The 14,941-nt window shown below is 43.1% G+C and overlaps 1 protein-coding gene across 1 annotated transcript in view; it reads left to right on the plus strand.

Moving 5' to 3' along the window:
• The window catches only part of CASQ2 (calsequestrin 2), a 63,314-nt gene that overhangs the window by 16,342 nt on the left and 32,031 nt on the right, over nt 1–14,941 (plus strand). The window contains exons 2-4 of the mRNA XM_045896877.2: nt 8,690–8,774; nt 11,444–11,544; nt 12,546–12,657. Of these exons, the coding sequence (XP_045752833.1) occupies nt 8,690–8,774; nt 11,444–11,544; nt 12,546–12,657 (298 nt within the window). The remainder of the gene's footprint in view (nt 1–8,689; nt 8,775–11,443; nt 11,545–12,545; nt 12,658–14,941) is intronic.

Here is a 14,941-nt window from a genome sequence, read left to right on the forward strand (position 1 = left end):
GAGAGCATGGGGAGAAAAACAGACATGGACAGGGAGCTTACAGCTATCAAATGAGTAAGTATAGCTAAACGATTGTATAAGTCAAGGTGTGCTTACGACCTGAGAAAGTGTAAAGAAAGAGCACAGGGTGTCTTGGACAAGAGTACAAAAGGCACCTGATTCAGACTGGGGTTCAGGGAATGCCTTTTGAGGAACTGACGTTTACGTGTAGCCTTCAAGGATAGTCGGAGTTGGAGACTTATGGAGAAAAGGGTCTCCTAGAAAGAGGGAAGGGCGTATGTGGAAGCAGAGTGCGTTCAGTGCCTTTCTGTGGGTAGAACCAGGCATTCCCTGCAGGCACCTGCAGCCAGTGCCCAGCCTAGGGCTTAGGGACACGGCCCAACAGGGACACCCCATGCAAAGACCTCCTGAGGCAGGAAAGAACTTGATGGTCTGAGGAACTGAAGAAGGTATATTAAGTAAGAGGCAGAGTGGCCCCAAATGAGGTTAGAGAGGCAGGCAGGCCAAATGGTACGGGGCCCTGTTGGCCGTGTTAGGGATTTTAGATTTCATTCTGAGTGCATGAAAGTTAAATCCACGCTAATCACAGCCCACTGGGCTGTGCGTGATTTGACCTCCCAGCCCACGAGCTCTCTCTCTCTCTCTCTAATTCTCCATAACCCTTGTTTTCTACCTTTTTTTCCTCCATACTTACCAGTTAATTTTTCATTAGCTTCCTCCTTAATGAAATCACAGGGTCCTTGACACTCTCTTACACACTTCTATTGGGCACATACCTCGATCAAAGCAGGTCCTCGATGAATAGTTTTGTTTTCTTCCCATTCCAATACATTAGGCTTTGGTCCTTTTGAATTGGCACAAGGTCTAGAAACTTACCCAGCTGTCATAATATTAAGAAAAAATATATAACATTTATTAAGCACTTACTGTATGCCAATACTGTGTGAACAACTTTATGTGCATTATCTCATTTAATCTTCAAAACAGCTTCTTGAAATAGATATTGTTATTGTCCATGTTTTATAGCAGAGTCCCAGCACTTGCGATCCAGTTGGGAATCCAGGCCTTTGATGCCCAGCATTGTATTATTAACCACTGGGTCAAACTATTTAAAGATGGGATTCAGTTATTCATTTCAAGATGAGATCTACTTTGATTACGTCATTGTAGAGATAACAATGGTGCAATAAATACCTATATAATGCAATAAAAAGAGAGAGAGAAAGGCTATACTATGAATATCTACTTATTTACACTGACTTTTGCATATTACTTAGCATAACTTTTTTTTTTTGTAAAGTTGGTTTGTACTCAAAAGAATCATCTAGAGTCAAAGCAGATCCTAATGTTTCTGGAAAGAATGAGCACTGCACCAGTGCCCAGGTCTGTATGTACCAACCAATAAGTGACAACTTCATCCTCTGGCATGCACAATAGACAAGACCATCTGAGAAGTAACCAACCAAACAAACAAACAAAACCAGCGGGGGGAAGATTACAAGTCAACAGGAGAAAATTGCAGTCAGGTCGGAAAAGAGTATTCCAGTTTTCTGAGAATTCAGGAGACATATTGACTCTTTTTTTCTCTTCCTCATATTTGTAACTCTTTTTTTTTTTTTAAAGATTTTATTTATTTATTTGACAGAGAGAGACACAGCAAGAGAGGAAACACAAGCAGGGGGAATGGGAAAGGGAGAAGCAGGCTCCCCGCAGAGCAGGGACCCCGATGCGGGGCTCGATCCCAGGACCCTCGGATCATGACCTGAGCTGAAGGCAGTCGCTTAACCAACTGAGCCACCCAGGCGCCCCTGTATTTGTAACTCTTAATCAGTGTAATTAGTGACAATTGCCTCTTCCCACTTGGGCTCAAAAGTCCCTTGAACTTATGAAGTGCTTGGGCCAGTCCATCCATTCATCCAAAGTATGCTGAGTCTCTCTAAGGAGCTATATGAGAGACCAGAGGCACAAAATGGGGTCCTTCTCCTTAGGGAAGAAAGACGGACAGTATAGAAGAGGTTTATACATGACTCTAATGACTGCAAAGTCAGTGTCAGAGTGCCACGTCCCTGCCATGGGCTATTGGAATTCACAGAAGGGAGGCTGGAGTGAAAGATGAGCCCGGAGCTGGCTTTGCAGCCAGGAGTGCCAAGGCTAGCAGCAACTGAGAGCGTGCAGTAAGACTGGGCTGCAGGAGAGTGGAGAAGGGAACATAGGAGCTGGAGATTTACGACCAGAGCAAAGGTGGAGACAAGATGGAGTCAAGTTGGAGAGGCAGACAATGTCCGGCTGGCCCCATCAGCTTGGCGGGGATTGTTGGTCCTGGGGGGGGCTGGGTCATGTCAGGACTCAGCCCGGGAGGGCCTGGGCTTTCACCCCAGACGTTCTCCCCCAACCTAGTCTCACTGCTCTCTCTTGGGTTGCTGCCAGCACTGGCCATGTAGGGTGCTTGCTAGGGCTGACGGGAGTGATGACAGAGCTCAAGTGGGCAGGCTTTGGCCTAATCAGGGTGGGAGGTGAGAGTGACAGGACACTGCAGGGACTGTGCCTATGGGTGCCAAGGAGGAGGTGGGCAGGTCTCAGCTAGTAGCATGGGTTTCTGGCCCATCTGGGACTGCGAGCTCTGTCCATCCCTCTGTTTTTAGGACAGTAACTGGCTATGCTTAGTTAAAAAGGAAACCCAAGAAACAGGACTGAGCTTGTCTGAGATAGCACCTCTCTCTCATATGGGTTCAAAAGTCAGATATAAATATGGATAAGGTAACTAGAGGCTATGCTTTCCACGCCTAGAGGAGGCACGCCTTTACATCTACCTAAAGCCCAAGAAAAAATGTGCTATAGGCCTAGGAGAGGTCAGGGGTAAAATTCTGTTTAATTCTCAGAGTTCATCGCTTATATTCTCACTATTATTAATATTTCTCTCCTATGCCTAAGGTAGAGGGGTCAACAGAGCAAAGCATGGGCCTGAGGGTCACAGTTGAAAAACATGCTACTGTATCACTTTTGGATGAACTGACCATCATTTATAGCAGTGCTTTCCAGAGCGTGGTATGTGGCCTGAGATCTGCTGTGTCAGAATCATGGGGTGTGGTAGTGCAGCTTTGAAAAACGTACATCTCGGAACCCCACCCCAGCTCTGTTCTCTACTTTCTGCTGCTGAGGCCCAGGAAGCCCCAGTTTATTTTATTTTATTTTATTTTAAGATTTTATTTATTTATTTGACAGAGAGAGAGAGAGAGAGAGAGAGCAGGAACACAAGCAGGGGGAGTGGGAGAGGGAGAACCAGGCTTCCTGCTGAGCAGGGAGCCCGATGCGGGCTCGATCCCAGGACCCTGGGATCATGACCTGAGCCGAAGGCAGACGCTTAATGACTGAGCCACCCAGGTGCCCCGAGGAAGCCCCATTTTAGCCTGTGATTTAAATGCATGCTGAAGTTTAGGAATCACTGCTAGGGGCTCATGCTCCAGGAGTAGGAAAACTTACTAATATCACAAAGCCATTAGGTCTCACCATCATTAATTTTGAATGATAGACAAGGGAACATTTAAATCAACATTTTGATAGCACTAAGTAGGGCAGAGTGGCTTATATGTCTACATTTCAAAAATGACCTTGTCTAATGAATTGAAGGCAAAAGACAAAAGCCAAGTGACTTTGCAGAAAGATTGGCCTGTTTAAGCATTGCAGGAAAGCTCAGATGAGTCATCACATAAACACTGATGATGATGTCTTTCATCCTAAGCCTTCCCTAGTCTCGGCCAAAATCCAAGGAAAGGAGAGAAAACTGCCCTAGGGGCAGGTGGTGCCATATGTTGCCTGCCCCTCCACCCCCAGTCACCAGGGGCACTCCACAGAGCAGCTTCTGTGCTGTGACCAATACGGTTCCTTAAAGGAACCGAGGTGGTTAGGAGCAGAGGGCAAGAAAGGGAATGGGGAGCATGTGAGAAGGTTAAGGAGGGAAGAATGAATCGACAAAGAAAGTCCTCAAAGAAGTTAAAACAAGAAAGGAAATCCAAGGCAGAAGCCACAGATGCCGGGAACAGTGGAGGGGGACATAGGAATGAAGAGAAAATGAGAGAAGCAACCACAGAAGAGGAAGCAGAGGGATTTACAACACAGACTGTAGAGCCAAATAGATCCAGACTCACTCCATCAAGAAAACAAGAAATCTTAAAGGTATGTGCACCAAAGAACAGAACGGCAAAATATGTGCAACAAAAACTGATAGAACTGAAAGGAAAAGTAGACAAATTCCTAAGATTGAGAACAAAGCATAGAGGTCCACTTTTACTACCTTTATTCAATATAATGCTGGAAGTTCTTGTTAGTCAATAAGGAAACACAAAAAAATAAAAGGCATACAGATTGTCCATATTTGTAAATGACAGAATTGTCTACATAGAAAATCCAAGGGAATCTGCAAAAACAAAACAGAAACCTCTTAGAATTAATAATAGTTTAGCAGGGTTGCAAGATACAAAATAAACATGCACAAACCAATTATATATCTATTTACTGGCAATAAACACATGGACACCAAAATTTAAAATACACTACTATTAAAATCACTCAAAACATTTAAACACTTAGGTAGAAATCCAACAAAACATGCACAAGACTTGTATGCTAACAACTACATAATGCTGATGAGAGAAGTCAAAGAAGATCTAACTAAATGTTCATGAGTTGGAAGACACCATAGTAAATATGTCAATTCTCCCTAAGTTAACATACAGATTTAAAGATTCAATGCAATTCCTGTGAAAATCCTAGAAATATTTTTTGTAATTATACGCAAGATTATTCTGAAGTTTATATGGAAATGCAGAGGAACTAAACTTGCTAAAACTATTTTGAAAAAGAAGATCATGTGGGAGGTGCCTGGCTGGCTCAGTCAGGGAAGCATGCAACTCTTGATGCCAGGGTTGTGAGTTCAAGACCCACGTTGGGTGTAGAAATTACATAAAAATAAAATCTTAAAAAAAAAAAAAAGAATTGTGTGGGAAGAGGCAGTCTACTCACCTTCAAGGTCTGTTATATAGTGACTGTAATCAAGATCATGTGATATTGGCAGACAGAAGAGAGAAAGCAGCAATAGATCCACATAATTATGTCAACTGATCTTTGACAAAGGTGCAAAAGCAATTCAATGGAGGAGAGATATACTTTTTAACAGTGGTGCTGGACAAAAAAAAAAAAAAAAGAACTTCAAAATAAATCTCACACCTTACCAAAATATAGCTCAAAATGGATCATGAGCTTAAAAGTAAAATTAAAATTAAAACTATACAAATTTTAGAAAAAGAGGGCACCTGGGTGGCTCAGTTGGTTAAGCATCTGATTCTTGATTTTGGCTCAGGTCGTGATCTCAGGGTCCTGGGATTGAGCCCTGCATCGGGCTCCCCACTCAGTGGAGAGTCTGCTTCAGGATTCTCTCTCTCCCTCTGCCCCTGCCCCTGCTTGCTCATGCATGCCTGCACGCACTCTCTCTCTCTAACATAAATAAATAAATCTTTTACAAAAGATTTTTAGAAAATGAGTTAGGAGAAAATTTCAAGATATAGTGCTAAACAAAGAGTTCTTAGACTTAACACTAAAGGTGCAATCCATGGAGAAGCTGATAAATTGGACTTGATCAAAATTAAAAACCTTTCTTCTGTGAAAGGCCCTATTAAGAAGATAAAAAGATAAGCTACAGAGTGAGAGAAATATTCATGAACCACATCTCTGACAAAGGACTAATATTAAAAAGCTCTCAAAACTCAACAACCAAAAAGCAATCCATTTACACATGAAAAAGTGCTCAACATCACTCGGCATCAGGGAAATACAAATCAAAACCTCAATGAGGGGGCACCTGGATGGCTCAGTCGTTAAGCGTCTGCCTTCAGCTCAGGTCGTGATCCCAGGATCCTGGGATCGAGCCCCACATCGGGCTCCCTGCACTGCAGGGAAGCCTGCTTCTTCCTCTCCCACTCCCCCCACTTGTGTTCCTGCTCTCGCTATGTCTCTCTCTGTCAAATAAATAAAATCTTAAAACAAAAAACAAAAAACAAAAAACCTCAATGAGATACCACCTCACACCAGTCAGAATGGCTAAAATTAACAAGTCAGGAAACGACAAATGTTGGAGAGGATGCGGAGAAAAGGGAACCCTCCTACACTGTTGGTAGGAATGCAAGCTGGTGCAGCCACTCTGGAAAACAGTATGAAGGTTCCTCAAGAAGTTGGAAATAGAGCTACCCTATGACCCAGCAATTGCACTACTGGGTATTTACCCCAAAGATACAAATGTAGGGATCTGAAGGGGCACATGTACCTCAATGTTTATAGCAGCAATGTCCACAATAGGCAAACTATGGAAAGAGCCTAGATGTCCATCAACAGATGAATGGATAAAGAAGATGTGGTATATGTCTACAATGGAATATTATGCAGCCATCAAAAAATGAAATCTTGGAATTTGCAACGATGTGAATGGAACTAGAGGGTATTATGCTAAGTGAAATAAGTCAATCAGAGAAAGATAAGTATCATATGATCTCACTGATATGAAAAATTTGAGAAACAAGACAGAGGATTATAGGGGAAGGGAGGGAAAAATGAAACAAGATGAAAACAGAGTGGGAGACAAACCATAAGAGACTCTTAATCTCAGGAAACAAACTGAGGGTTGCTGGAGGGGAGAAGGGTGGGAGAGATGGGGTGGCTGGGTGATGGACATTGGGGAGGGTATGTGCTATGGTGAGCACTGTGAATTGTGTAAGACTGATGAATCACAGACCTGTACCCCTGAAACAAATAATACATTATATGTTAAAAACAACAACAACAACAACAACAAAAAACTCATTTCGTAAAGAGGCAAAAACCTGAATAAGAATTTCATGGAAAAGAAGATACAGATGTCAAATAAGTACATGAAAAAATGTTCGGCCTCATTAGACATTAGGGAAATGCAAATTAAAACCAAAATGAAATATCACTGCACATCTGTTAAAATGGCTAAAATTAAAAATAATGATAACTCCAAATGCTGGCAAGGATGTGGAAGAACTGAATCACTCATCACTACATTGCTGGTGGGAACGTAACGTGGCACAGCTACTCAGGAAGACAGTTTGGCAGTTTCTTTAAATATTAAACCTGCAATTACTATACTCAGCAATCACTCCCCTGATCATGTTTCCTAGAGTAATTAAAACCAACCTTCACAAAAAACCTGTACACTAATGGTTGTAGCAGTTTTGTTCATGATAGCCAAAAACTTTAAACAACCCAGATGTCCTTAAATGTATGAATAATTGACCAAACCATAGTACCTCCATAGCATGGGAATACTACTCAGCAATTTAAAAAATAAATGACCTTTTGATATGCACAAAAATCTCAATGAATCTCCAAAGAAATATGATGGTGAAAGAAGCTAATCCCAAAATGTTACATACTACATGATTCAACTTATGTAACATTCTTGAAGTGAAAAGGTTATAGAAATCTTTTTAAGAAGGGGATGAGGGCGGGAGCAAGCAGATATGACTATAAAGGGTTAACATGAGGGGTCCTTGTGGTTATGGATATGTTCTGTATCTTGACCATATCAATGCCAAAGTCTAGTTTGTGATATTGTATTGCAGTTTCGCAAGATGTTACTTTGGGGGAAACTGGGTGAAATGTACAAGGGATCTCTGTATTACTTCTTAGAATTGCACGGTGATCTAAAATTACCTTTTTAAAAAAGTTTAAAGAAAAGTGCTATTAATATTTCATGATCTCTCTAGTAGTTTCTCCACTGTTTTTATTTAAGCACCCATTCACCAAATGGCAAGACCTAGACCTAAGTCAGTTAGGCCTCCCTGCTTCCTTAGATCTGAGTTTCAGGGAGGTTAACATGATGCCAATCCCGCGTTTGGTGTCATCATCTGTGCCGATGTCCACCCAGAGTAGCTTCCAGCCATCAGTCCACCTAGGACACTGCTGCACCCTCTTCCCCGTTGTGGCTAATGGTTCCGTTCCAATGTACCACCAGTTCTTCCTCTCAGTGGGCTGTGGGAACACTTCAGAAGCCATCTTGGGTCTATCTGCACTGACACACCCAGTGCACATTACTACTTCACAAGGCCAGGGGCTGGGACAGCTCAAGAACAGTGCTTGGGTATTGGGGACACCGGTCTTCTTTGTTTTCAGTTTCCTCAGCTTTTCTGGCATTCCTCAGCTTTTTCAAGGGTGAGAGGGAGGATTTAGATGGGGCACGGTTAAGTGACCACACAGGGCACGTTGTGAACTCGTGTCCCCACCTGACTCCAGGTTCAGTTGGTGGCTAGCGAGGGGCTCTGGGCCCCTTGTCATGTATCCACGGTCATCCAAGTACTCTTTGCTTCCTTTTTGATTCTTCTCTCCCCCAATTCTAAGTTTATCCACCCTGAGAGCAGAGTACAGTGGATTTATTCTTCCAAATCCTGTATCTTAGTTCTGATCCTCACATTTTCTCTCTTTGGTTCTCAGCCTTCTGCTAAACCATCCTTCTCCTGGGGGATAGCATGGAATCCCTTTGTTGCTGCTTGAATTGGTCAGATTAGCAGGACTTATGGAGGAAAATCCTCTTGTTATTACACCATAATATTATCCCACGATTTTTCTACCATCTTTCTGCCCTTGGTCTGCTCACCCTCTGGTTTGTCTTTCCCTTCAGCTTGTGGCCCAGATCCTGGAACATAAAGATATAGGCTTTGTGATGGTGGATGCCAAGAAAGAAGCCAAGCTTGCCAAGAAACTGGGTAAGTAGGACTTTTTGAGGTATACCTGGAAAAACAAATGTGTCTCTCTCTCAAAAAAAAAACAAAACAGTTTCATTTCTTCATACGTGATAACTGGACTATTTTTAAATAAATACGAAATGATTCTGCACACCTTAGTCTTGGGATGGGGGAGAGTTTCATGAAAGCAGTATTGGCCTGAATTGAACGATTTCACATGAAAGATCTAACATAGCTTTGTGTCATTGTAGAAACTGACGCCAGAGTCAAACTTTTCTTTTTGGCTCCTAGAGCGGGTTAAAAGCCTAGCCTCTTTATCTCACTGCCATGGTGATCTCTCTGGGGGAGAGAAAAATCTCTTCTCCCATCACCGATTATTTCCTTACCTCTTGGCTGAAGCAGCCAACACAAGATAGCATGAATAGTAGTGACTCTGAGGTCCCAGTGGTTCCTAAATGTAAAGCTAAACCCCAGCTGGGCATTATCATTGAGGGGGAGGGGGAGGATTTAGATGAGGCATGGTGAAGTGATCGCACAGTGCATGTTGTGATCTCTTGTGTCCATTATGTCATGCTTAAGTGCAAGTGCACTTTAAGACTCTCACACCCCAAATCCCAAGGAGAGAGAATATGGGGAGCCCCTCTGCTTTCTGAACACCCACACACAGGTAGTAGCCATTTTGCCTTTTCTGCATGACCAGTGAAGAATGGCTGTTTAAAAATAGCAGGAGGTTATAAAACAGGACCTTTGAAGAAAGGTTAATTGGATTTGGAGTAGTAAACACAGGGGGAAAAAAAGATTAGTAGTGGCGTCAGGTACATGAAAGTTCATTATCTTAAGGCATTACAAACAATTGTCCTCTATATTCAAGAAGAACAGCTTTTTTTTTTTAAGATTTAAATTTTTTGAGACTGTATTTAGGTTAGATACAAAGAAGTCATGACTATAAAATGATAATGAATTATTAAGAATGTCTGTGGTATCTTTTCCCTGGAGACAAATTAAGGAATATGTTTTCCCTTTGAGCAGGAGAACAAAGTATGTTAAATTCTTTCCCTAGTCAAAAGCAATTCAGTGCCTTGTTTCTCTTCCTCCAGAACCTATTGTTTTCATGGGAAGCTGAATTTGGGAGAATTTCCAGTAAATTTAGTTAGAAGAAAACACCAGTATTCCAGTGATCTAAAAATTTAGCGGGGGGACAAGCTGGGCAAGCTTTCATAAGAATGGACCAGTGGTTATTCTCCTAGTGGATGGAGCTTGAAAAATCTACATGAACTTTTCTCCAAAAGCTCAGCCTGGAGGAATTGGGGCAGGTTCTTTTGGACTATTTGGTTCTCGGAGTTTACAGGACAGTTGTATTTTGTGAACCTATGCCTTCATCTTCATCCTCTCTTCCATTTGCCTGAGTTTCATCTCCATCAGGCTATGCCTGAACTACTACAAAAGCCTCCTAACTGATCTCACTTAGAGCAAAATCCAACACTGGGACATCGGCTGATGTTCCCAAGGTACCCTTCATGATCGGTCACTGCTGGCCTCAAGGATACCTGGTACATCAGTCCTTTGGATTTACAAATGGTGCTCCAGGGTGTGCCCGGGCTCTTCACATGCGCCCTTCACAGCAGGCAGTGGGCCGGCCTCCTTTTCTCTAGAGGTTTTGCAGGAGAGTTCATTTGGAGAAAGCATTCTCTAGCTATTAGAGAGCTTGGAAACAATTAGTCTAAGGAATTAAGGATGCCATGCTGTTGGACTAAATGCCAGCCTCAGTTATTTAGCATTCCTAGGGGGAAACACAGTTTTCCAGCAAACATTTGTTAAAGCACACAGTATTACGCCAGGAGCAATGGAGGGTAGAAAAATGCAGAACCTTCCCTTGTGGCATTATCGGCTAACTGGGAAAAGAAGATGTGCAGAATTCAGCTATGATAGAAAAGTAAGCCGTTCATCCTAGCCACGGACATTTATGGGGTGCCTAGTGTGTCCAGGCTCTGTGCAAGATCCTGGGGTGCCAAGGGGAGAGTGGTTCTGCCTTTGGAGAGCTTACTGTTCCAGTGAGTACTGTAAATGGAGCCAAGAGAAGAGCAGTAGTGACAAGAGGGTGGCCTTCTTGGGAAAAATGAGTTCTAAGCTGAGACTCGAAGGAACTGACCAGGATGGGGGAATGGGGATAGAAGTCACTCCAAATTTGGGGAACCAGGAGAACATCTGTGACTTTTCCTTTACACACTCTTTCACATCGGCACCGGGGCAAGAAGCAAGGAAGCTGCACAGAGGATTAAGATAGCAGGTCTACCCAGGGGAGAACGTGAAGGGTGGGACTGGCGTTAGGTTGTGGAAGGATTGGAATGCCTGGCTAAGGAGTCAAGTGGGCAGGGGGCATTGAAACTTTTGGCAGGGAGAATAGGGCTGGCAGTATTTTCGGAAAATTAAAGCAATGGTAGGGTAGAGAATAGATTTTCCTTTCAAACTGAAGTCCAGGTGGAGCTGTTGGTTCTTGACGATTTCAATTTAAGTGTGTACTTTGGGAACCCTTTACAGGGATAGTTTCAAGGGAACTGATCCTAAGTTGAATGCTAGCCCCACTGATCCTGACCCCACTGTCATCCAGGGATTCTGATCCAGACCTCAGCCCACAGGATGGCTCTTCTTGCATCAGGATGACCTTGTCTTGGGGACTCTGTTTCTTCCAGGTTTTGATGAAGAAGGAAGTCTGTATGTTCTTAAGGGTGATCGCACGATTGAGTTTGATGGCGAGTTTGCAGCTGACGTCCTGGTGGAATTTCTCCTGGATGTAAGCATTTATGCACAGTGTCCCTGCATGGAGCTGTTTGGGTTCAGATATAGGGGGAAGTGAAATCCCAAAGTAAGAACGGAGAAGCTGGATAATCTGTCCTGGTCTAAGACAGATTTCTCGGGCTTCACAAAAAACTAAGGAGTGCCTACTCCGCAGTGCTATTGTCTTCTACTGGGAAGCTGGTCCTTAAGTTACCTTAGAAACTATTTTATTAGTGACCAGAGGGAGTACCAGCTAGCACAGAGTGGCCTGGTGCCTTTTCCTCACAGCCTCAAAAACCCAGAGAGAGTGAGTCAGAAGTGAGTTGAAGGCCACCTCCTGCAAAAAAAGCACCTGTAGACTCTGCTCGGCTCTCTCATGAACCCATCCCTGCAAGCCCTAAAAAAAGTGAGGGAGGCAACAGAAAATTCTGAGCCCATCTCTTTCAGCTAAGTGGAGGCGTTTAGATGCACATAACAGAAACCATGCTCAACTACCTGACACAAAAAGCACAAATGGAAGAGCAGAGGGAGGGCAGATTTTAGACTGATAAATCACAGATAGTGCTCTTTTCAGTGTGTTGGCTTTTTCCTCAAGCTGACTGTTCACTTTGGTTTTAAGATAACCAGTGATTGGAGCTGATATGTCACATCTCCTCATTCATATCCAATCGGGGGTGAGGGGTGGGGGAGAGGATCTGGCTTCCATTGTTCTCTTAAAAGGAAAGGAGAATTTCCCCAAAGCTTTCAGCAAACCTACCCTGAAGAGTCACTGGCCAGAATTGGGTCACATGCCATTTCTAAACCAGTAACGGACAAGAGAAATAGAATTGCCTAGTCTCGGTCTACCCCTTGAGTTAAGCTAACTCCTCAGAAGGCACTGCGGCTGTGCACTCTGGGGGAGGATAGGGTCCACAGCTTCCTGCCAAAGTGTCCTACATGTGTGCCTGCTGTCCCCGCGGTGCAGGGAACAGTTCTCTTACTGGAACATATTTCATGTGCGTGTGTGTGGCATTCCAGCTAATTGAAGATCCCGTGGAGATCATCAACAGCAAACTGGAAGTCCAAGCCTTCGAACGCATTGAGGACCGGATCAAACTCATTGGCTTTTTCAAGAGTGAGGACTCGGAGTGTAAGTTGTCTGTCAGCCCCACTTGTGAGTCTAAAGGCTAGATTCCCAACCAAATATGTTAGAATGTTGCCCATAAAGATGAGCGGCCATCAGCATATCCGGTGCTGGGTGGAATAAAGGAAGAATTGTCCTTGCACCCTGTGTAATGGGACACATCTGCCAAAAGTATGCAAAGCAGGCAGGGATGCTGGAAGAGCATAAAGTTTGGGCCATGTTCTCTGGTCTTGGGGGGTGTTTTACAGAAGAGAGAAACGTCTTCCTTCCCCTTTTCCACTTGCCCACCTACCAGTGGGACTCTCCCCTAGAATGGGTAAAGAGTAGGCTCTCTCCCTGATGTTGGCAGCTCCTGTGGTCACCAACTGGAGAGCTTCTCAGTCACTTGGACGGGATTAGAAGAAAATGTGGGAGGGCAGGGCTCAGCAGCTGCCACACAATGTGGAAAGTCGCCGGCCAGCCCCACAGCCAACAACCAAGGCTGCCCACAGTAGCATAGCCTCACCCCTGGGTGTGATCCCTTTGTGGCCAGGTTTTGGGTGGGCATGAGAAAGCATCATAGCATCACCACAATCCACACTGAGGTGAGAGGGTGGAGAGCGGGATTCAGGATGAGGAGGGACTAGGCAGGCTAACTCCTTGAGGATGTCTTTTTAAACAACTTTGGCAGCATGGCCCAATGAGGTAAGTCTTTTTCTGGAGCCTCAGCTGTGGCATAACCACAAAAGAGGATCTGGTAGCATTAGTACATGGGGGATGTGCAAAGGAGGGCTGCTTATGATGTTTCTGGAAACTCCAAAATATTTTGAAAATATTTTGAAAATTATTTGCAAAGCTGTTTCCTTACCTATGTGCCAACTGCCACCCTTGGTCTTCTCACCAGCAAGCTACCTATTTTTTCTCTCTCCTGTGACCAAACTTAGGTGTCTTCTCCTATGCTATATAAAAGCCTCTACTCACCCTCCTTAGCATGGTGCTGGGGGAAGGTGGCTAGCCAGAGAAGTTTGCCCAGCCCTCCTTTGGGTGACTTCACTTCAATTTTTATGTTTCTTATAGATGCTGACTACTCAGGGTGCCCCACCTGCCCCGTTCTTCTTTCTCCTTAACTTCCTTCTATTTCCCTTTATCCTTTTCTGTCCCCACCTCTCAATTTGTTTCATCCTCTGTTTCTCTTCCCTCCATTAAGCTCAGGATAGCAGATAAGAAGGCAAGCAAGGCAAAGATTGGGATTAAGAGCACATCTTCTGGTTCCTTTCCTCCCTACTAAGCCAATGACAAAAACAGCTCTTATTTAATCAACACACGTCATGTACCAGGGTCTATGCCAGGAACTCCATATTGATGCCTTACCTTCTTTCTCACTACTAGCCTGTAAGGCGGTTACCATATTATCAGCATTTTGATGAGGAGGAAATGACAAAAACAAAAAAGTTAAATTAACTCACTATCACATGGCTAGTAAATAAATCCTAGAGCCAAGATTTAAATCCTAGCAATCTGACTTTATAGCTTACACACTTAATGACTGTTTTGTACTTCCAAGACTACACACTTTTTCAATTCATGGTACACACAGTTTACGGCACACACAAAATGTGGTGATGCTTGTCCAGCCCATGGGGTAAACTGGAGGGGATTTGGACTTAGTGGAAAAACAAGACAAAACATTCTTTTGCTTTCTTATATACTACTACTACTAATAATAATAATCATAATAAAACAAGATAATAGAAAAGTTATCAATATTGCATTGTATAAATCTTCCAAATAAAATATTTTTAGATTTTTTGAATGAGAATGTTGTACTTGCTTCTAAAACTATAGATTTTAAAACAACGACATGTAACTCCTGGTGAAGGGTTTAAATGATCTCTTTTGACGGTCACAGTCAACAAGAGACTTTGCTTGCACACGTGGATGGTGGCAAATGACAAGGCAACGGTAATTGCTTTTCCTTTGATTGATGAGTGGTCTTTTCTTACCACTGAACAGAATTTAGGAAATCTGATCTCTAAATTGTCCTTCAAGGGCGTGAGCATTGTTTCAGTCCTAATGGCTATTAGTTTCGTTTTCATCGACAAATGAAGTATTCTTATGATAATTTGAATAGATTTCAAATTCAATCAAGTTTTCCATATTATATATTTCAAAAATAATAAGGAGGCATTTCCTTAAGAATACACAGATAGCGTTCTACTGGTCTTACCATTTTTTTTCTGGAGATTTAAATAATAAAATCACTAGTGAGCCATTTCAACTTCCTTCTTAAGGTTGAATTTTTATCTTTAAA

This window comes from Mirounga angustirostris, unplaced genomic scaffold (assembly GCF_029215605.1).
Source record: "Mirounga angustirostris isolate CCGP_5_RB_7025 unplaced genomic scaffold, mMirAng1.0.hap1 SCAF_4, whole genome shotgun sequence".
Lineage (NCBI taxonomy): Eukaryota > Metazoa > Chordata > Mammalia > Carnivora > Phocidae > Mirounga > Mirounga angustirostris.